This window comes from Ambystoma mexicanum, chromosome 5p (assembly GCF_040938575.1).
Source record: "Ambystoma mexicanum isolate Mex_15411 chromosome 5p, UKY_AmexF1_1, whole genome shotgun sequence".
Lineage (NCBI taxonomy): Eukaryota > Metazoa > Chordata > Amphibia > Caudata > Ambystomatidae > Ambystoma > Ambystoma mexicanum.
The window spans coordinates 775,823,359-775,847,482 of NC_090930.1; the positions used below are offsets into that span (position 1 = coordinate 775,823,359).

At 42.8% G+C, this 24,124-nt stretch overlaps 1 protein-coding gene across 6 annotated transcripts in view; it reads left to right on the plus strand.

The window, feature by feature from the left end:
* ARPP21 (cAMP regulated phosphoprotein 21) overlaps positions 1-24,124 on the plus strand; it is a 443,564-nt gene that overhangs the window by 134,949 nt on the left and 284,491 nt on the right. For all 6 annotated transcript variants that reach the window (XM_069613189.1, XM_069613192.1, XM_069613193.1 and 3 more), the window contains exons 7-9: positions 7,877-7,955; positions 10,549-10,608; positions 23,885-24,025. In XM_069613189.1, coding sequence (XP_069469290.1) covers positions 7,877-7,955; positions 10,549-10,608; positions 23,885-24,025 — 280 coding nt within the window. The remainder of the gene's footprint in view (positions 1-7,876; positions 7,956-10,548; positions 10,609-23,884; positions 24,026-24,124) is intronic.

The window sequence follows — 24,124 nt, forward strand, 5'->3', positions numbered from 1 at the left end:
TTGGTGGGAGCATTGAGCCGGCGGCACTTGCCCTCTTGCTCAAGCAATTTTGTATTTGTTCACAGTGCTTTTTTGTTTTGCACTATGCCTTCTACCAAGGGGCTTGCCATTCCTCTATGCAGTTCTACTCCCTAGAGTGTATCCCAATATCTCTATATTGAAATTGTCCTTTTCCACATTGCGCTATCCCAACACAAGATACACAAGGGGGGGCACTAATTTTGTGATAAAGACTCAAGATTATATACCATCTTGTCTCAAGAAAACAGCATTTCAAAATATCTATAAAATGTAGCTTTTCCCAGAGTAATGCAAAAAACGGACATGTTAAATGTTGTTTTCTGAATGTCTTTGATCCCTTTGCCATATCCATAGCAAATGCACATATGAAAACGCATCACACTCTAAATAATTGCAAAGTAAACATTGGAAGACAGGACCAGTAAGATCCAAGATGGCCACTTTTTCCCCAGCTTTGCCCACAAACATAATCATTCTCTGCCATGGCAATCTATGTTGCAGTGTACTCCATCTCTGACTGAAGAGACTGCTGAATGAGAACATACACATGATGGGCAGTAGCCCAGAAATCTGTGTACCTGGTGAGAAAGGTAGCCAGATTGATGTCCTTCCACAAAGGTCAAGACCCATCCTTGAGGCAGGATTCATGAGGCTCCATGGGCCTGTGCTTGGAGGAGAGATTGACCAGCTAGTCCGAAAGTACTTGTTGTGTAAAGTCACTTGATAAAGAGCCATTTTGGAGGTGGAAACAATGTCCAGGTTCAAGTGTATCAGTAAAGACATGAACATGGTTAAAGTTGGGCTGTGATAGGTATGCGACAAGCACAGGGTGCAACCTTTACGACAAGACCACTATGCATCTAGCGTTGGATGTGAGTGAAGGGAAGGGCTGCCATTTTAAATGGAAGTGGCAACCATAAAGACTTTAAGGCTACTACCATGTTTTCTCCACTGTCATTTAGAAATTGAATTCTACATTCCTAAAACGTGATGTTATAAGCGGCACAAAATATACTACTTCTACTTGATGCCTTGCACAGTCTGATTCTCGAAACTGAAGCATTAGCAACAGTAATAAGGGTAACATTGATTTATGGGGACAGAGATTATACTAAATTACTAAATTCTAATAGTCACTGCTGAAAACAATATGAAGAATGTGGGGCACAGTTATGAGGACTTTTTCAAATGTCAGTCATATGCTTATTCTTCTCCTCTTCAAGTGGATTCTCAGGTAGTCAAGAAGTATACAAAGAGCCACACACAAAGGCACCCTGGTCGTGGCAGCATACTTTCCAATGAGATGTCCCAAGAAACTATGCAGTGCACTTTTCTGTGGTAAATGTCCATCTGATTTAAGCTAATAATCCAGTGGAAATAGAAATGACAGTCAAGCTGGTTAGAAAACAAAAGAGACCAGAATTGGGATCAGTATAGATTAAATGGACAAGACGGGAACATTGAGAAGAGGGCCAGCTGTTAAATGTTTCTTTGATCTAGGTACAGTGACAGAATTCAGAAGAGAACAGCATACTGTTTGAACAGCATTTATTTATTTATTTATTTATTTACTTATTTATTTATTTATTACATTTGGTTACATGCCCAAACCCTTGGGTGTCACAGCGTAAATTGCATATATATTTGTTAACAAGAAAAGGTTACACACAAAATGTTTCCAGATTTACATACATATAATGGCCACAGTCTACTTTCAAAATTGCATGCCTTTAGTAGGCAGTGTGGTATGTATGGCTTGGGTGTCATTGTTCTTTGAAGTGAGTTGTCTAGGTTGCTGAGGGGGTGACCCAGTCTGCAGAGGAACTGGTGATAAGTTATTGGAATTTGTTAAATAGCCAAGTTTTGAGTAGCTTTTTGAACTTGGGTAAGGAAGCTTCGTTGGACAGGTAGGGGGGGAGTGAATTCCAGATGCGGGGGGCTGCAATGGGGAAGCTAGTGTTGCCTGCTCTTGAGGAGGTGCATCGAGGGATGAGGAGCTTGGTGTTGGCCCTGGATCTGAGTAGTCTGGGTGAGGTTTTGCATGTGATGCAGCCATTAAGATAGCTGGGAGCGGCATCAAATAGGCATTTGTGGGTAGTGGTGAGGGTTTTGTGGAGAATTCTTGTGTGTACTGGGAGCCAGTGTGCATCTCTTCTGTGTTGTGTGATATGTTCTCTTCTTTTAATGCCCAGTGCTGCTCTGAGGGCTTTGTTTTGTAGGAGTTCGAGTTTGGTAAGGTTGTTTTTTGTGGTACCTAGTAATAGGATGTTGCAGTAATCTATTTTAGTTAGAAAGAGGGTTCTAGCGAGGGTGAGGCAGTTGCCTGTAGTAAGGAGGGGCCTGCTTAGGGTAATGAGTTTGGTGGTGTAGGATGTTGAGGAGGCGGGCGCACTGATATGGGACTTCATGGTGAGGTTGGAGTCGAGGTGTACTCCAAGTGTTTTGACTTTGTGGGAAATGGTGATGGGAGTGCCATCGATCAGGATGGAAGTGTAGTCTGGGTGAAGTTTGCTGAGTCTGGCCGGAGAACCGATTATGAGGATCTCAGTTTTTTCTCCATTGAGGCAGAGATTGTTATTTGCCATCCAGTTTTGAATATGGGAATAAATTGTGTTGATGGTGGCTGTGTCTTGTTCCAGGTTGCCTGTGATGGGGATGAGGATCTGTGTGTCGTCAGCAAAGTTTGTGTAAATTAGTCCCATGGCATCTAATTCAGCGAAGAGTAATTTGGTGTAGGCATTGTATAGGGTGGGGGAGAGGCAAGAACCGTGTGGTACCCCTAGTAGTACAGGGATGGGGTCTGCTGCTACTTCTCCTAGGGAGACTCTTGAGGTGTGATCTGAGAGGAAAGATGTTATCCAGTTAGTGTCCTTCTGGGAGAAATGGAAATTGTTGGCGAGTGTTTGGCATAGTTTGTTGTGATCAACCAAGTTGAATGCCGCTGAGAGGTCTAGGAGTAACAATCCGATATGTAGCAAATGAGAAACAATTAACACATTGCAACATTTGTAGAGCTCTAATAATGTTTTACATTGACTCACAGGCCCTTTATTGATAATTATTTGCAGATTTAAGGCTCTGCTAAAAGATGACCTAAATCAGTCATCAGAATTTGAAGTAGAAGGGCACCATAAAGTGTTTCCTCCATAATTCGTGTTTACCCGCTAGTACACAAAGACCCCACTTCAAAAAGTCTCTGCCATTATTTTGAATGGGCAACGTCTTCATTGCATTCCATGTGCTGTGCCTACTATATACAAGGCCCATGATTTAAAAAGGGAGTTGTGTGTAGGACAGTGGATAGACTGTGGGTACAAGGGACTTGTCACTATACTTTTGCCACTCAGACTTGCATTATTATTATTATTAGTAGTATTATTATTATTAATAATAATAATAATAATAATAATAATACTAATATTGTTGTTATTTTTGCATTAATTAATGCAGACCTAGCATTCGGGAAGCAACAGAGCACTTTACGCTTCATGGGGGAAGTACAGAGTGAAGGAAGCTGAGAGACAAAGGGACAGGGGACTAGCTCCATGGGAGGATGCTTCAGAACCAATGTGGCTTGCGTGCTTGAGCCAGCCTTCCACCCACGGCTGGGGTCGTTCCTTCACACATGTAGATGGCGATGGGCTGTAAAGGAAATATATATTTTTTAAACATTTATATGCATGCCATGCCTGTTTCAAGAGTGGAAATATAAATGAATGATTGAAAGATCATGTATTTTGAGAGTATTTCTCGTATGCATTCAGCAATGCTACTTGGTGGCTAAAGACCATTGTTCTGTTTGGATCATGCATTCCTTTATGTCCTGTGGCAAGGTGGGGAAGGTGGCAGGGGATACGAATCATGGACAGACATAGCATTGCCAGTGGTAGCGGAAGTGACCCTCTGATGACATCACAGGAAGTGATGTAATTTGACCCCACCCCGAGGTGACATCACGGGAAGCGATGGAACACGACCTTTCACCACTCGACAAAACAGGAAGTGGCATCACATAACATTGTTTCTGAGTACACTACAAAAAATATGGTTACGATATCACTATAAAGTGATATACATTTAATACAAGAACGGATCACCCTATGTATCGTTAATATCGGTGCTTATAGGCCCATATTACCAAATTACTGGGAATGCAAGCAGATGTCCAAGGCCAAACGATAATGATGTGTTATTATATAGCACGTACGCTTAAGTACTTCATATAGAAGAAATATACATACACTATCACAGCAGTATGAACGGATGAATTGACCTTGCTCGGAGTCGAGCCTGCAACCTGCAGATCACACACACACACATTGCAGCAGCCAGCGCTGAACCCACTGAGCTATCTTACTAGCTATAGCCATCAGAAAACCAGCCACTCTAGAAACAAAGAGCCACATGCTGCTGGCCACAGCCCATGAGCCACTATGTTAAAAAAAATATCATTTTTGGGAGGGATTTTCTTTTTTTAAATGTAATATCTGGATTGAAAGATTTTTAAGAAAAGTATACCTGAGGAACATGGAGAAGTTGTCGATGACAGTAAAGGTAAGAGTCATGACATGCCATGAGGACAGTAATAACATATGTAGTCTAAATAGAAAATAAATAAAATAAAACCCCTCTTCCTCCTCTTTTTCAGTCAGGTATTTACTGAAAGAACAGAGCTTGAACAGGGGCGTAAATGTATTTCTCAAATAGGCCGGAGCAAACACAGCACATGATCATAAAAAAACATTGGGGATGGTCGTGGGTCAGAGCGGGGGGTCTTGAGAAATGCTTTAAACCAATTATTTGAAATGTTGCATTTTACAGCACAACATTCTGTAAATGTGATTGAAGAGCCATACAAAGTACAGTCGGCTCTGTACAGGAACAACGACTATATATTGCAAAGAATATTACTTGCCAGGCAGCCACATTCAACAGGAATGAACGAATATGAGTGTGGGTGCCTTTAAAGCCCACAAATCTGTGTATGCAAATACAGACTCAACAAAAACTGTGTTTATGTCTACACACATTCAAGTGACATTGTGCATTACACTGTAAAAGGTGTCATGTATTTCTTTAATTCATTGTCAATTGACACTCTGCAAATAGCTGAAATGAACTTTGTCTAAGAGGGAACCCCATTGTGCCACCTTGATCAAGTTTCATCCATCACCTGATTGATGTACCTATGCAAGGAACTAGCGAAAAGGGCTGTGGTGTTTCAAATAAGAACAAACTGCATTTCGGTTGGTACTTTTCCCAGAGCATGTAAAGCTAAGGAATGTTTGCTGATCATTGAGTTTGCTTATTTTGCCACCATTATGGAGGGGTAGATTTCCCCTAAGTAAAACCCAGAACCCCACAGCTCACACAAGCACCACTCTGCCCCTCATGCCCTCCACCACCGCCCCCCAAGAACACATGAAATGCCTTTTCTATTTCCAATCGTGCAAGAGTGCTGGAAATAGAAACCCTGTCGCATGTGTCCTATGGCACTGCGGGGGCCTGGCAGGGCCAATGGGGCAGTGGAGCATGTTGTGTGACTTCTATGGGGGGTGGCAGCACCCTACCCACCCTTGCCAGTCTAATTTTTACCCCTGGGTGATGTTAACCCTTTCTGAACGAATCTCCAGAAAAGTGCGAGACTTTTGTGGAAACAAAAAGCACTACATATTCAGGTGATTCAGGAAACCCCTTTGCATGAATGCAGAGCATGCTCGGTGAAAAAGTAAGCTCTCCTGCGACCTTAGAAGGTCAACCACCAGGCATTGCACCAGGTGCCCATCCAAACAAGCATTTCCTTTCATGTGGCCTAGCATTCAAATGCTTTCCCCACAGTACCCACTACAAAGCCGGCAAGATAGCTGAGTGAGTTAGGCGCATGCGCCTGACAGGTTTTCAGGCTGCAGGAAAGTGGTTCTGATCAGGTGAAGTCAGCCCTTCATCCTTACGAGGTTGATACATGTATTATATGTGCATGGGACAATAGCATCTGTTACTCCAGCACATACAGACTGGAGGAATCCGACAGGAGGCACTATTAACAAATGATGATCTTTTTATTAAAGCCAAAAAGTTACTTTTAACTCCCCACAAAAAAGATACTGCATAGTTGGGCTCACTCCGGATTAGTAAAAACTTCAGCCTATCATCCACCAAAGGCAGATGTGTTGTGTGACACGCTGACCAAACTCTGCAAAGCTTAGCACCAGTCCTCAGATCTTGCAACCTTCTAATGACTTCGGAAAATGCGTATGTTATGCACACGTGTCCCGCTCACTGAAGAGAGACTCCTTAGCTGTGTAGGAGCATCATGGGTGTTAGAGCTCACTTACTCATAGAGAGAATGACATCCGGTCTCGTAGCTTGACTGTGCTATCGGGACCCCACTCGAAAAGAACTGTCTCTTTATGAAGAATCAGGAGGCAGACCTCTGCAAAGGCTCCCATTCTAAGCTGTGTTTTAAAAAGATGCTAATGATCAACTGATTGCGATCCTATTATGCTGGCTACACACACACACAACACACACACAACACACACACTCACTCTACCTACTCATGTATCATGAGTTCAGGAAACAGTTTAAAACATATTTAGTCGAGTAAATTGCAGCTGAGTAGCTGCTACTGTGCTTCATGTAGTAGTAATACAATCTGCGCCTAGGTGTGGCTTGCCGCTTGGTTCCTTAGGGATATGCCCGTTATAAATCCAAAATCAAATCAAATGTGAGGTAAAGGGATCTGTGTGACCTCCTCGTGTGTTGTGTGTTTTTGTACACATCACTGCATGATTATGACTATTTGAAAACTGCACATGTATTAAACCTAACACATCCCTGCAGCACAGATCACAGTCGGAAAGAGGTGAAATGGAATGTAAACTGCACCTAGAGCTTCTTGTGGAAAGCACAGGGAGCTCGGCTTTCATTGGAGTGCCTAATAGGAGAGTTCATTATCATGATACCAGATGTGCTATGATGAGAATGCCAGGATGTGGGAGCTAGTGATTATTGCGATGGGTGCCCGATGTAGTGTGCGCCACTGTAATGGTCGAGGATCAAGTCTTGGCAAAGAGATGGATTTGAGATTTTAGTTAAAATGAGTGATTGAGAGAGTTAATGTTAAATGTTAATGTTAAAGGTATTTATATAGCGCACCGTCACCAACGGAGATGGTCCCTAGGTGCTCTGGCAGATCTGAAAATATGAAGGAGGGCAAGAACGGATAGTAGGGTGGAGAGGGGGAGTAGGAGAGTGGGAGAAGTGGTGTGCCGTTGGTAGCTTCAGTCCGGTATACACCGTGTGCTGAGCTTTGGTGCGAGTATCGGACCAGGCGAGATGTCGTGCGCTGTAGGTGCTGTTTATCTGTTGTTTGTTTGTTGTTGATGCAGGAGTGATTGAGAGAGGGCACTGTAAAGAGAGAGGAGGCATTCCATGCCCGAAGATAATGTAAAGTCGGGGAAGTACATGAAACATGAGCGCCTCTAGGAGGCATTCGGATTGCTATTAGGGTGTGGAGAGTGGAAGGTGCATCAAGTGGGAGAAAGTGTGAAGTTGGTGAAGGCAGAGGCGAGTGAGCCACTCTACTAGAAGCATAAAAGAGAACGGGCGAGGATCCGGGTTGAGTCAGGAAGGCTGGAGAGTAAGATGTTGCAGGAAAGCATACCATAAGGAGTGATTCGAACTATGGATGAATAAGGGAAAAGCATGTTATGGGCGGCGAATGTCGTTTCACATACCAGCAATGTGTCTTTACATCTTGTCCTCTTTGCCTTATTGTCTTTGTCCCCTCCCTAATGGCTGGCGCTTTAAAAGGCCCATTCCTGACTAATATTCGCTATCGATTTTCTATCAGATTGCAGCCAGGAATATACAGACTCCACGGGCATCGACTTGCAAGAATTTCTGATAAACACTCTAAAGAACAATCCCAGGTAGGTGTTCCTCTTCCCTAATAGGTTGCCTCGTGTTCCCAGATAATGGTGTAATAGAAACCCGGCCCTTCAGATCCTTAGCCCGCTGCTGATCCTCGCTCCCCTGGATGAGCCACTTGCATTCATCCGAGGCAGCCTCCTAATCCCCTTCCTACAGAGCACAGCGCGCAGTCTCTGAGCAGAAGGCTCCGCCCGCAGTAGCGTTCTCATATCCCAATCATGCAGCGTTTAGCATTGATTTTCTCCAGGAGCTACTGTTTGCTTGTCTTTCTTTTTTGTTGACGGTGGAATTCAAGAGAAAGTGAAATAACCACACAGAGCAAACCATCGTAATGCTGTCGCCCGGTTGAAGGCTTTTGTAGTCAATGTTCGAAACTGCGTGTTTTGTTCACAAATACACAATAGTGTTTTTTAGATGATCCTTGCAGTGTCTGATCCCTGATTCAGATGTTGCATATTGTCATTAAATATTTGAATGTGTGCGAGCGTTTTGTCTAAAACAGAGGCCCACAATACAACCAGTCTCTCCTCACACTGTATGGTACAACAGTGTGTTCTCCGTTGACCCTCTGAAATGCACGCGGATCATTTACTCGATTCTCTTCTTTGAAGTCATAGGTGAGTCTTCCAAAAATGTATTTGTGTCCAAACATGGGTAGTAAAATGCAGGTTTCAATAAGCAGTAACGGTGTGTTAGCGCGTAAAATGGCAGTACTAAGAGTAGAGTAACATGGAGAATGCAGTGATGTTTTATCAGGGGATCTTACATTCCACAGGGATAGTTGGCAACACTGAGATGGAACTAGAGTGCCACAAGAAATTAAAAAGAAATCTGCCTTCTCTGCAATTTTAGGATTAGGAGGAGGAAGTGGCAAAACCCCTTCCCTCAATTGATAATACATTAGCACCCTGTGAGGGGGTGCTGGCCAATCAGGATGCTCAGAATGCGGGCTGCACTACATGGTACAAACCTGCTTTCTGAGCAGCTTGGTTGTTGCTGGCCAGCCCCCCCTTGCCTTTCTGGCTCCTCCTTCCTTTCCCCTCCGGCCCCCTCACCTCTTAGCACCCCTGTAGTTGCCTACACGGGTGCTAAGAGTATTTTTAATTTTTTTAATGACAAAAAGAAACATACCTTGTCTGCACTGCCCGGCACCCTCTGTGGTTCCCGGAGTCGCTTTTCAATGTTGATGACGTCATGGTCATCAACATTGAAAACAAACTGTGAACCAAGACGAAGTGCCGGGGCATGCAGAAATTGTGCGTTTCTTTAAAAAAAAAAAAAAATGAGCACCTGCATAGCTAACTACACAAGTGCTAATGGCGATATTACCCTCTGCGCTGTGCCGTCCCTGTGGGTATTGGCACTGCCACCCGCGTTAAATGACCCTCGCCTGACTCTGGCCGGTACAGGTAGGGTCTGCCTGGTACCTCGGGTAATTTCGGCTCATTGCAAGCTAGGGGTTTCAGACATCTAAAATATTAGGAATGGAATTTAGAATGCATAATAATTAGGGCTAGCTAGATTTGTTTTTAACCCCTTTCGTCTGCATGATCGTGTTACCCTGATCGCTCGTCGTTTGACACCAAGCATCCTTATCCCTACAGTGACAATGCAGCACTATTTACAAGGAATATGAGGATAGGGTAGGTTTCATGCGATGTCGGGATATGCCTCCAGAGGTATGTTTCTCCATAAATTGTCCTTTCCTCACCTATTGGTCGACGTTTCCTCAGGCAAGGCAGTTATAGGGCGCCCCTCAACCATGGGGTCTAGGTCACTGCCATCCTTCCCCGCCCCACAGAGGAAAGGAATAGAGACCTTTGAAGGACAACCGAGGCAAGCATCCTTTGCATGCAGGATACACAGCCCCTCTGTGCCTGCCACATTGCAGGAAAGGATCCTTTGCATGCAGGATACACAGCCCCTCTGTGCTTGCCACATTGCAGGAAAGGATCCTTTGCATGCAGGATACACAGCCCCTCTGTGCCTGCCACATTGCAGGAAAGGATCCTTTGCATGCAGGATACACAGCCCCTCTGTGCCTGCCACATTGCCACAAAGTCCTGCATCATGGATGCGGATGACATTTGTCGTGGGTGTGTTACCCTCAGAGTGGCGATGCGACCCTAACCAAGTTGCTGGATCACCATCCCAAACAGTTATGGTCTTGTTCCTGAAGTGATGCTCCACGCTGCCGCGCAGCCTTGCAGCAAGCCTTTCAGTAAGTCCTGGGACAGGGATTAGGTCTCCTCCCAGGGTAAATGCACATTGATTAGAATGTGATTCCCTGTCACTGTTTTTGCTTTGTAACACCAATGCAGATATCTGGGTGGTTCAAAAGAAAAATAATTAATCATCAGCCCATAGAACAATGGAGATGCATTTTAACTGTACATGTTTTGCAGCTTATACCGACAACCTTTCCTCCAAACGGTGGTACATTTATCAAGGAACTTCATCAGAAGCATACAGATTGTTTACTTGAAATAGTTGCCTAACTATAGACGAATTAGATATCAGTATGTTGTCTGATCATATTTTATCTACATGCCTAATGTATTTGCTTACACATTTTGAATGTTTATTTTGCAGGGACAGGATGATACTTTTGAAAATGGAGCAGGAAATCGTGGATTTTATCAGTGATAATAGGTATGAGCCACTGACACGCAAACACTGACCGTGCTTCTTGCAGCTTGTTTCTCTATTCATTCCTTGGGCTTGCAGGGAAGAGTACTTGGAGACTTCTATTCTCAAAAGTAGCATTTAAAATGCAGACAGTGCCTCAAGACATTACTAGTTCGGCTGCGCTAATGAAGAACATGCCTAAAGTGCATTCACTTACGTAAAATATTTGATGTACAATAATTTCATGAATTTAAAAAGACGCTCTCCACCTTTACAAGTAAAATGGGTCTAAGTGTGTTGTGTAAAATAGAGCACACCTCATATGGGCCATATTAAGGATTGTAAAGTGAAATTTGTATTGTTTACAGAAGCCACTTAAAAAACACCATATAAGGACTGAGGATCAACAACAGCGGCTATATTGTATCTCCTAACATACAAAGCAATACCAGCTTTTTATTCCCCCCACTCTTTCATCTTTAACTTAACCCTATTTTCCGGTCTTTTTAAATTGTCATATGTTTTTTAAAGCTTTTGCAACTCTGACTTGGTTGGCAGAGTCTTTTATCTTAATGAATGAAAGATAGTGCATTCATGAGTAAAAGACTCCTGCTTTAGATCAGTCTAAGTGTCTGTTTTAAATTGACTTTAAAAGCTGCAGCATGACACAAAAGCAACCATCCGACAGGAAAACAAGCAAACGCAAAACCCTCTGTTTCCCTACCAGCTTCTCCTGTTGCTTGGTAGTCCCTTTTTGGGGGAGGGGGGAGGTGGGCTTCTCTGTTTAAGGCCACTTTGCTACTTAGCCACATCTCACACAATCCACCTACGTGTGAGATATGTCCAAGCAACACAGTTGGTCTAAATTCAAATAGAGCTAGAACACAATCCGCCTAAGTGTGAGATATGGCTAAGTAACACAGGTGGTCTAGGTACTAGGTCTATGTTCAAATAGGGCTAGAACCCAATTCAAGTGTGAGATATGGCTAACTAGCACAATTTGCCTAAATGTAATGACACCTAGCTTTGAGAAATCTGGATAGAGAGAGAATGGCCTAAGAAAGGGGGCACAACAGTAAATGCAGTAAGACCTAGGTTTGGGACACCTGGATACAGCGAGAATGGCATAAAATGGGGACACAACAGTAAATGCCGGAAGACCTAGCTTTGGGACACCTGGATAAAGGGAGAATGGCCTAAAATAGGGACACAGCAGTAACTGCATTAACACCTTGCTTTGGGACGCCTGGATAGAGGGATAATGGCCTAAAGAAAGGTGGCACAACAGTAACTGCTCACAGTAAATGCAGTAACACCTAGATCTGGCGATCTGGCACACCCAGATAGATGGAGAATGGCCTAAAATGGAGGCACAACAGTAAATACAGTAAGATCTAGCTTTGGCACAGCTGGCTAGAGGGAGAGGTGCCTAGGAAAGGGGGCACAACAGTAAATGCAGTACAACCTAGCTTTGGCACACCTAGATAGAGGGAGAATTACCTATTCACAATGAAGCAGCTACTTCACATTAGAGAAACAGATCTCCAACCTGGGGCAGCAGAAAGGTCATTTAATCTAATGGGAAGCAGCCTATTCACAACGAAGCAGCTATTTCCCATTAGAGAAACGGACCTCTTACCCAAGGAGATGCAGAGGTCCTCTCGTCTAATGGGAGCTAGTAAATTTCACAATGAGGCAGCTATTTCCCATTCGAGTTGAGAAATCAGGGGCTCTAAAACCTACTACACTGAGGCTATGCAGTTTATTCTATCATCTAGGATATAGCAGCAGGCAGAGGGAGACATTAGAGATATGATCCCTCTTTACCAGCAGATGTGTGGGCCTTTACTCACATTGTGGAATAGTCCTACTGCTGTTCTCTGGGTGCAATGGCTGTACACCTAATGCTCCCCAGTCGGCCCTAATGGCTGCAATTGAATAGATATCCCCCACAGAACAGGCTCCAACAGGCCACATTGCATATCCACATCATCAGTGGAGTAGATAAACTTGTTAGCTGCAATGCCTCAGAACATTAATGCACATGCTGGGGATATTGTGTACCGTACAGCTAATTTGCAAAAGGAATACCCACAGAAATATCCCACAGGAAGTGGCCATACAAGCAGTGAGTATATTGCTGCAGTGCATGACACTCCACTGAGGGTGTGTTGCAAAACATGATGTCTGCTTTATTGTATACCTTTCTTTGAAGGATGATTAGGGATGGCCAGGGTACCACACAACTACCACTCATTGGCTTGTAGGCCAAACACGTTTACATATCTTTCAAATGTCCATCCATTCCTTGAACCCTTTCTGCCTAATTAAAGGGTCATTGGTGATGCGAGAAGGCTTTGCTCTGTATAGTCCTGATTTTGAATTGGAAAGTATGGTTTGTTATTTTTAATTTGGTGCCTTGGTTTATTCATGGTTGAAAGACTATGTACATTGACCCTCCCGAAATAGTGGCCGAGGTCATAGAGAAAAGCTGTCACCGCTCAGTCTCGACCCCACCTCCTGCATGCCAACTCTTTATAATACAGCAACAAAAACACTTTCCATATGAGGTGAGCAAATGGGGATGGTAGCAAGGATTAATAAAAGTACCACGTATGGGATCTGGACCGTTGAATAGTAAGACCTGTAAAACACAGACACACACCCACACCCCTTAACAGGAATTGAGCTCAATCAAAATCCACATTAACAATATACATACAAATAATGATAATCCTGTAAAAGCAGCCACCACTTTGATAGACTACTGAGCTGTTGGGAGAACAAGTACACAAAGGTCGTGGCTATCAGCACCCTCCCCTGGCATATAATGGGTGGCCCTCATTCAGGTCCCAGTTAAATCCAGAAAATAATAATTGATGTAGTGCAAAATAGTTCATGGAATGCCTAGACCCATCTCCAACATGTCTATGTATATTGTGTAGATGGAACCAATACATTATGACTTCTAGTTTAGACTGACATTTGTGTTTGCATTATTAATTTATATTTACACTGTGATGCAACACAATGAATACCTGTGTACTTTTATAGAGATGCTTTGACAAACACTAATAATCTTTAGCACCTATGTATTATATAGTGTAATCTAATAAGTACCATGGCACTACCTAAGTCCAGTATCTAACATAGTCTGCATTTAAAATACCTACATTTGTTTGTTATTAAGCACAGTTTCTTTAAGGCTGTTTGGTGATAGCAGCAATCTTTTGGGTTTCACTGTTCTTGCTAACTAGTGAATATTCTAAACAGTGGTGAACCAAGTGCAAACAGCATCAGCTTTATATATCTAGGCCAAGTGCAAGGTTTAATCCTGATGAAGGTGATGAATGCTTCAGTGGTATTTCTTAGCGCCAGCAAGTCTGGTGCTAATCGGGAGCCCCTTTATTTTATGCTCACCCCTTTAAGAAATTTAAGCCTGAGAAGTGAAGAACTTGAAGAAAGGTTCTTGTAAACGAGACCAACTGACTGAGCCATCAAATCCTCCCCTCCCTAATGACTCGATGGACACTGTACACACAGTAATTGCCCCCCCTTCTTCTGCTGAATATTGAAAAATAATCATGAGCAAGCAGAATTATTGAAGCAGAAAGGTGACCAAACATTCCCTTTCACCCTGGTAAGGAAACATTCGGCCTGTTTCCAAGGTCGGCGGTGCCACCGGCGGGTGCCCGCTGACCCGGAAACACCGAATCCGCCAACTGACTTCCACCGGGACATTACAAGTCCCAGCAGCGCGGGAAGTCAGGCAGCAGATTCTGTAAATCCTCATTTGTGTGGAGTCCCATAGGACCCCATGGGAGTGGGGAGACAAAAGCACTGACACGGTTGCTAACGTTGCTGGTGCTTCCATGAAATGTCTGTCTGTAGGGGCCGTTTCACCAGGCATGCCTGACCCTGCCGGGCGAAATGACCCCTGCTGGTAGATTCGTAGTGTGGCAGTCCGGATATAAGGGTGCTGGTAAGCTTACCGGCACCCTTGTTTCCAGACCACCACACTTTGAATGAGGCCCATTGTCATCTCGTCCAGGATTCACCCACATTCTTACAAGGATTTGTGGCAGGATGTTTTAGCAAAGGTGCATGTTAACCTTTAAATATTGGTCCATGACAAGAACCAAGTAGAGCTCTCCTACACAGATGCCAGAATAATTCTGGGGGAATGGAAAATAATTTAATTAATTTTAAAAGTACATCATACAATGTAGCGATTTTCCATTATTTCTTTCCCGGCATGAGTTGTGCTGAATCACAGTATTCCTAGTACCCTCCTACTCACCGTAAAGCAAGACAAACAAATCCACCTAATTGTAACAATGTGATCTCTTGATTTAAGATAAATACCGTTGCCCATGCTGACACCATAGATTTCTTTTTTTTAATGATTACTTATTTTTCTATGGTTTTTACAAACCTTTACACAATTCATTAGAAGAAAATCAATATTGCATACAAACAATACCATTATCACAATAAAATGTATATAACTGTAAAAAATATTATAAATATATTAAACAAAAACATGAAAATCAATATAAAACCAGTTTAAGAGAATCAATACATAGTTTCAATTTTGTCGCATGCCTCACCCTCATGAATGTAATGTCAATTTAACACACGTGATAAGCATATATAGGTGCCATTGCCTGTAAAAAAGGAGTGATCAAGAGACCTACAAAGCTTGCCTTTTACGGTGGGAAACGGGAGTTTACCTCCTTTCACACATGGTAGGCAGCTGCAGAAATAACAATAGACTCCGGCACAATAATAGTTGCCCAAAATTGGATCATTTCAATATGTGCAATGGCTGAGACAAAGGTGCTACAGCCACTAATGTATGCCCTCTTCAGTGCAATGCATTGAGTAAGCACATGTCGAGCAGATTCAACTTCAATCCTCATAAGGGACACCACCTTTCTTCCCTGGGAATACTTTTCTAGCGCGCTGTGTGTTCCTATGTCGTCAGTATGTTATATCAGATTTTTTCAGAACATATTTTTGGGAGATATGAACAGGGCACCCTTAATTCAAAGGCGTGTGTACTATATTCCCTGTATGTTTTTAAGCTCGCCAAATAATCAATTTTGACGTAGTGATCATATTCTCTTGCTTTCTTTTTCAGGAGTGCACTTCTATTAAGATTAAGCAATACATCATTAGAGTTAATGTTCAACTGCTACATATACCATTTAACTGTTTTGTGCAAGTTCATTAAAAAGGAGTTCTTGTTACCTTTCCTTTTTTGCCCCGCCAAGAGACTATGGCCCTGATTCACGGAACGTTTTCCAATGGGGTTTTGCCATTATAAACAGTTTCTGTGGTTTAGGCCCTATATATTGATTTGTCATCCGGCAAGGTCAATATGATTGTAAAGTATAGTCTGCATTTCTGTATCAATACAAATGATCTGATAGATGGAATGCCAAGCTCCATGCGGAGGGCTGCCACTGGAACACTCTGTGGAGCCCCAACTATTGAGAGTAAAGTCTTAGCCTCCAGATTTTCAATGCCGCCAGCTTCTTTTCTGGGAGGGCTGCCAGACCATATAAAATACTTGCAATAACACTTTTGGTGTATACCTCAATAAGTCCCTCAACATTATTGCCCCCTCTCTTATACATAATATTTCTAAGGAGGAGCCATTTTTTCAGGACATTTAATCAAAGATTATTAGAGTAAAAGTCTTTACATGGTGCATTTTTTATGAGGCCGCCCAAATACGTGTCGGCATCAATCACTTCTAATGTAATGCCATTTATATGCCAAGAGAGTAATGGGGATTTACTTTTATGGCCAAATTATACTTTCGTTTTCATGTCATTTATTTTTAGATGATTCTTCTGAGCATGCTCAGCAAGTACTGTCAAAGATATTTGTAATCTGATCAGTGCACAGTCCATGATAATGGTGTCCTCTGCATAGCTGATCCATGGAATGGCAACAGCCCCAATAACCTAGGGAGCATTTCACACTGCCTTAATGTCCCAATCCATATCACTCATATATAAATTATAAAGTGAGGGGTCCAGAAGACAGCCCTGTTTATTCACATATTGGTATAAAAATCTGGCATTAGAGCACCTTCTCTATTAACTTTAACTCTTATGGTTGTGTTGGTATATAATGCCATAATGAAGTGTAACATGTTGGGGTCAATCCCCCAATTGTTAAGCTTTTCCCATAGCCTTGTCCTTAGTACCGTGTCAACAGCCTTGCTAAATTCAATAACGCACACTTTATTTTGCTTGCAAGCTGCAATACAATAGTTCAGTGAGCTAATGTTAGTAAGGGTTCCCATACCTTTGCGGAAGCCTGTTTGGAAGGGAGATAATATTTCTTCTTCTCCAATCCATTTATTTAATTTGTTAAGGAGGAAGCAGACAAATACTGTTTGACTGGCGTCAATCATTGCCAGTAATTTGTAATTAGTGATTTTTGATTAGTCACCACCTTTAAAGTTGGGGCCATGATGGATCGCTGCCAACTGCCGGGATCGAGCCCTCTATTAGAATGTTCACAAATAATTGTTCTAAGATAGATGCCCAGAAGATTGGGTTGTCTTTAAATATTTTATTGGGTATCATATCAGGGCCTGGGGCACGTGAGTCATTAATAGATCTAATCACTATGATAATGTCATCAGCAGTGAAACCTTCTAAAAAGCTGCTCGTAGGTGAATAGCTAGTTGCTTCATTTTCAATTGGGTCATGCATATAGTATAATTCATTCACTGCATAGGTCCAGTCCTCCGTACTTATAGAGTTGGTCTCGGTCCTAGTCAGTGGTTGACTATTCTCTCTGATCATTGCCCAAAACCTCCTTTCATATCGTTTGTTGAGTATTTTTAGTTATGTAAGTCCAATTAGCATCATTGTATTGTATTGTTTATTTATTTATAGAGCGCACCTGGCCGTTATGCATCTGGGCGCTTGCAGAAAATAAATCTTAGGTTACAGGTACATAAATAAGTTACATTTCTAATGTTACAGGATCATATATCAAGCATTTCTTATGTTACAATGTCAGAGGACTTACATGTGGGATATGTTACATATATCAAACATTTCTCATGTTACAATGTCGGCTGACTTACATGTGAGATATGTTACAGTTACATATGTTACAGTTACACGTATTTACAATAAATGTACAGCGTATTTGATGCAGTTGGGGCATTTAGCAGTCGTTGGTGTTAAACCAGAGTTTGAAGTTAGCTTTGAACACATGGAAGGAGGGGTGGCTCTGAGCGCATCTGGGATGGAGTTCCAGAGATGAGCCGCTAGAACTGGGAAGCTGGACCCACCAGTTCTTTTCAGTTTAAAGTTGGGGATTTTGATGCTGTTTGAGAGGGCCTTTCTGATAGGTCGTTCAGAGGTGTGTTTTGTGAATTTTTCTGTAAGGTATGCAGGTGCTTTGTTGTTCAGGAAATTGTGTGTAATGTTCAGAGTTTAAATTTGATACGGTCATTGATGGCCAGCCAGTTGACGGCTCTTCTATGGGAAGATATGTGTTGCGGTTTGGGAATTCCTAGGGCTGGTCTCAGGGCATTGTTCTGCAGGGTTTGGAGTTTGTTGATGTTATGTTTACTGGTGCCTAGGTACAGTGCATTACAGTAGTCTAATTTGAAGAGGATGAGGGCTTGCGCTATGGTGGTACAGCTATCTGTGGATAGGTATGGTTTGCAGGCGTGGATAAGTTTGCAGGTGTAACTGGTTGCTGAGGCTGTAGCCTTTACTTGCTTGTCGAGGGTGAGAGCTGAGTCTAGGTAGAATCCTAAGGTTTTGACTTCCTTGGCTACCTTGATTTTGATGCCATCGATCATGATGGAATTGTACAGCTGGGGTAATGTATTCAGTTTGTTGGTGGACCCGATGATTAAGAGCTCAGTCTTATCGTCGGTAAGACATAGGCCATGTGTGGCCATCCAAGTTTGGATGATTTGGTAAATTTTGTTTGAGTCTGGTATCCTTTTCATAGTCACCCTGGATTGGGATAAGAATCTGGGTATCATCGGCGTAGTTGGTATATGAGACCCCTAGTTTCTCCAATATATCAAAGAGAGGCTTTGTAAAAATGTTGTACAACGTGGGTGACACACATGACCCTTGAGGGACTCCACAGGTGATGGGGACTGGATCCGCTGCTGATGAAGGTGAGAAGACTCTTATTGTCTTTGGTCTAGGAATGAGTTTATTCCTGCCGTGGCTTTTGTAGAGAAGTTGGCTGCCGATTTGAGGTTATTACAGAGTACCTTGTAATCTACGAGTTCGAAGGCAGCTGATAGGTCTAGAAGTAGGGGAATAGAGATGTCTCCTCTGTCTTTGCGCTTGTCTGGTTGGTTTTTAAGATCAAGGAGAGCCATTTCAGTTCCATGTCTCGGTCTAAATCCTGATTGTCTTGTCCCTAGTAGATTGTTGATCTCCAGATAAGCTTGGATCTGAAGATATGCAGCTTTATCTAAGATTTTAAGGAGGAACGGGACAGTTGTTATGGGCCTGTAGTTCGTTGGGACATTGGGGTCCAGGTTTACTTTTTTTAAGAGAGGTAATATACAAGCATCTTTAAGGTTGGTTGGCACAGAGCATGATTTAAATGAAGAGTTAATAAATGATGTGACGAAGGGGGCTAGTTCATGTGCAGCCTCTTTAATAATTGGGGCTGGGCAGGTGTCACCAAAGCATCGGGACGGTTTCAAGGACATGATGATGTTCTTGGTTTCCACAATAGAAATGGCTCTAAAGCTAAATTGGTTAGGGGGTTTAGTTTGGTTGGCGGCAAGTTCCTGGAGGATGGTTTTTTGAGTGGAGAGGGCAATGTTGTGGAGGGCGGATTTTTTGGCTAATATTTTGTCTTGTAACATTGTGATTTTGTTGCATAGGGCTTTTTGAATGTTAGTGCACCAGGCTTTGTCTTTGGTACAGGAGTCTATTGGTGCAATTGGGGATTCTAATTCTCTCAGAATGGAGAAGATTTCCCTGGTATTCGAGTTCGCTTTATTGATTCTGTAAATAAAGATCTCTTTTTTCACCTGAATGATTTGTTTTTTGTAGCTGTTAGTAAGGGTAGTGAGAAGGTTTTTGTTGTGGGGAGAAGGGTTTTTTCTCCAGCAGGCTTCTGCATGCCGTTTCTCTTTGCGTATGGCTTTTAGCCTGGGAGAGAACCAGGTGTTAAGGCGGGCAGTGGGTTTAGATTTAGTGAGTTTCAGCGGCGCAATGGCGTCAATGGCGTCAATCTCCGAGTTGATGGTGTTATTGTACAGGTCGACTAGATCATTAGGGTTAAAGATCTGGCTAGAGTGATTGGTGATAGGTTGGATCAGGGGGAGAAGATTTGCAAGTGTTATATTTTTTTTACAGCGGGTGAGGGCAGGAGGAGCATGAGGTTTAGTAGATTTGGGTTGAGGAAGGTCTGAAATGGTCAATGAAATCCGATAGTGATCTGTCCATATGCAAGGTTCAATTGCTGTTATTAGGGAAACGCAATTGATGTCTGCGACCCAATCCAGTGTGCAGCTTTTAGAGTCTGTAGGGCCGTTATCCCGAATAGTGAGGCCTGCTTCCCCAATAGTGTTAGCTATGGTGGAGGCATTGGAGTCTTTTAGGTCCTTGTAGCCTAAGTTAAAATCGCCTAATAGGATGATTTGTGAGCCCGGTTTGGCATTAGTGTTTAAGAGGGTGGTTAAGTCTTCTTCGAAGGTGCCTAGTGGACCAGGGGGTCTGTAGATAAGGTGTACCGTGATAGTACGTGAGGCGGCGATTTCTAGTTTTAGGGATAGTAGTTCAGCTGACGGCATAGTGTGGCTGTCTATTTCTTTGATGGTGAGGTTTGCTCTACAGATAAGAGCTATACCTCCTCCTTTGGAAGTTTCCCTGTCTTTTCTGAAGATGGTAAAGTTTGGGGGTATGGCTATCATAAGCGCAGGGCCAGCGGCTTTGTGTAGCCATGTTTCAGTCACTGCTAGGAACTCGAGTTGGTTACAGGTGATGATGTCAGCAATTTCCGAGGCGTGAGCTATTAGAGATCTAGCGTTGATGAGACCTCCCTTGAGGTTTTGTGTTATTTCAGTGTTATTGCTAGTGTGGATCTTGTTGGGCAAAGTTTCAGAGGATTTGGTGCAAGGGGTTGGATTGCAGCTAGGTTTCCTTTTGTGCATGTTTTGCCTGGTGTGTTTGAGCTCCTTCTTAGTATGGCTAAGAGGTGGGTGTGCACTTGGTGGTTTAGGTAGTCTAGTGCCTAGTCTTAGGTTCCTTAGTACGGTAGGACAAGCCTGATTCCATTGGATCTGGGTAAAGGGAATAGGCTGTTTGGGGAGTCTAGTGCCTAGTCTAGAGTTCCTTAATCTGGTAGGACAAGAATGATTCAGTTGGGCCTGGGTCAAGGGAACAGGCTGTTTGGGTAGTCTAGTGCCTAGTCTTAGGTTCCTTAGTCCGGTAGGACAAACCTGATTCAGTTGGGTCTGGGTAAAGGGAATAGGCTGTTTGGGGAGTCTAGTGCCTAGTCTAGAGTTCCTTAGTCCGGTAGGACAAGCCTGACTCAGTTGGGTCTGGGTCACAGGAGCAGGCTGTTTGGGTGGTAACTGTGTGTACATCTCTCTAGTTGGTTCCCTTACTGTAGGCAGATTGTGGTGAAGGGCTACCGTAAAGGCTAAGGCAGAAAGTGTAGCGAGTATAGCTAAGTGGCCAATATGTGAGTTGGACATGAGAGATGTCATAACGGTGTTTGTTTGCAGGTTATCCTGAGGTAGTCTGGTGCTTAGAAGTCGTATAATCTAAGTGGGCAGCGTGCAGATGGGTTCGCCTCGATTCAAAATTCACAATATGAACTAAAATGCATGACTTAGAGTAGTTAGCAACGTACAGGGCAAGCGACCAAGAGGGTCTTGAATAGGTCACAGGGTGCAGTAGCTAGCGACCATAGCGTATAAGTGGGTCACAGGGTACAATGGCAGGCTACCAAGGGTCTCAGATAGGTCACAGGGTGCAGTAGCTAGCGATCATAGTGTATAAATAGTTCACAGGGTACAATGGCAGGCGACCAAAAGGGTCTCAGATAGGTCACAAGGTGCAATAGCTAGCGACCGAAGGGTCTGAATAGGTCACAGGGTACAATGACAATCGATCAAAGGGTCTCAAATATGTCACAGGGTGCAATAGCTAGCGACCAAAGGGTCTGAATATGTCAAGGCAGAGAGCAATGCCACGTATATGGCAGGGGTACCAAACAGTGGTGAGGCAGTCATTAGGTTATGCTAGTACACTACTCATACATCAAGGGAGGGCAGGTAGGTAACAGCGCAGAGTACACAAGGCACCATTCAAGAGTATAGCACATCAAAACGGCATGGTGCGTTGAGCATTATCAGGCAAAAGAGCAGTGTAACAAGCATGTGGAGCAGATCAGAATATGTGAGCAGCAAGTTTGGACTATGCAGGATGTGGGCAGATTAACTCAGGAAGCATACATATTGGTCAGAGGCAAGTGCAATCATGGAGCATAGCAGGAAAACATAGGCAATATGGCACGTGTTAAGCAGGGGTACTGCAGATGAACATGTTGTTAGCAAACTGAGGCGGTCACTTTAGATGATAAGCAGAGCGGCGTATCACTTGCATTGTAGGTGCTCGTATCACAAAGTCACTAAAGTACATCAAAGGTGGTGCAAGTAGCGTAGATTACCTTGCATTGTAGGTGGTTGGGTTAGCAGGAAGGGTGCTAGAGGCCAGGTGAGATGTAGAAATTTTGGGCATAGGGACGGCGCCTTGCCGCCAACTGCAGGTTTATCATGCAAACCATACATTGCTGTGGGTCCTCTGAGAATAGAAATCCTCTGAGGAAGACCAGCATGGTCTTGATTTTCCGCTCACAGGCAATTTATCGTTTCGGCCTGTTCCAGTTAATTGATCTAAATTACATTGAATGTTATGCCGGTAGGAAAATCCATTAAAAAATAAACTGCAGGTTTAGAAAACATATCCACATTATGGCACTCTGATTTATTTTGAGATTACATTGTACACATTCTAGACCAATATTAACACTGAGCACACCTAGTTAGATAGATTTGTAATTACATAGATTTCTTGGGATTATTCTTAAATTAGGTTGTGAGTAATTGAAGGTGCGGGGGAGAAAACTACAACCTTGGGATCTAGGTTCTGAAACAATGAATTCAGAACAAAAGTTCCCTATTGGGAACTCACGTCCCCTGCATACTATCTATGGCCTAAATAGAAGGCACATTTTTGGAGTTAACAATAGTCAAGCAAAATGCCATCAGATAGGTAACCACTTAGCTGAGTGAGCTTAGAATGCAATTATATAACTCTTTTTTGACAATCCATCAATTTCCTGAATAATAATTCAAATGTCCATTCAATGGTTCACACTGGGAATAACACTGACGGATAGCTAGTCGGCATTGTTTATGGTCGGAACTACGACAGTATCTGATCATCTGATCATCTTCGAACTTCCGACTTTCATTCTTGATTAATGAAAACATTCTTGGCAAATGCTTTTGCTTTGGTTCGTCATGTGCCTGTCCAAGAATATCACCTCTAGCGGCCCAATATGAATGCTCCGTACAACTTCTTATCATAATTCAAGGTTTAATTGATCATAAACAAATCTGTCCGAAGGTTCAAGTATGAAGCCACACATTTCTCAAATGACGATGATTTAGGACTGCTATTAGTCAGAAGGGAAATGAGGAGCTATGTTCATGTATAGCTCTAACTACATAATTTACTCCACAACCATCATTCAAGCTTCAGGGAAGAGAAAAGAAGGAATATGGTTCTGGCAAACATCAGTAAAAACATGTTTATAATGTATTTTGTAAAAAAAAAAATCTGCCATTTTTATGGGAGTTCAAGAGTAAGGTTACTAACTGCCAGACCACTGTTATGGGGAATAAGTGGAACTGTGTTTAATCTTGTGCAATTTACCCATAAAGGTTGACAGAAATAAAGTATACTTTATTCTTTGTGAATACCGTTTTCAGATTTAGGCTATCAGCACATGTAGATATAACTTCATTTTCGTGCCAATAGATTTTAAATGATTTTGTTTGGCTCTTCCCAGCCATGTTTTACACACTGTTTGTGATCCATTTGTCTAACACGAACAGTATGTTCCATTTGTGCAAAAAAGTGCATTCATTCTAAATTTCGAATATTTACATAGGTCTTTGCTTTTTTTTACAATCCTGTGAACACTTATTCGCGAGCATACTGAAAAGATATATTTTATAAGGGCCTTGTTGCTTTTACATTTTCAGCAATCATTTCAAGAAATTCCCCCAAATGTCATCATACCAGCGCATGCTAGTGCACAGGGTGGCCGCCTACTTTGGCATGGATCACAACGTGGACCAGACCGGCAAATCAGTGATCATTAATAAGACCAGCAATACCAGAATGTAAGTATGGCCGTAAATAGTCTTTTCATGCACTTCCTCGTTGAATGCTGCCCTGCACCCCGGCTACACAGCACTGTTTAATCCATGACAATCCCATTG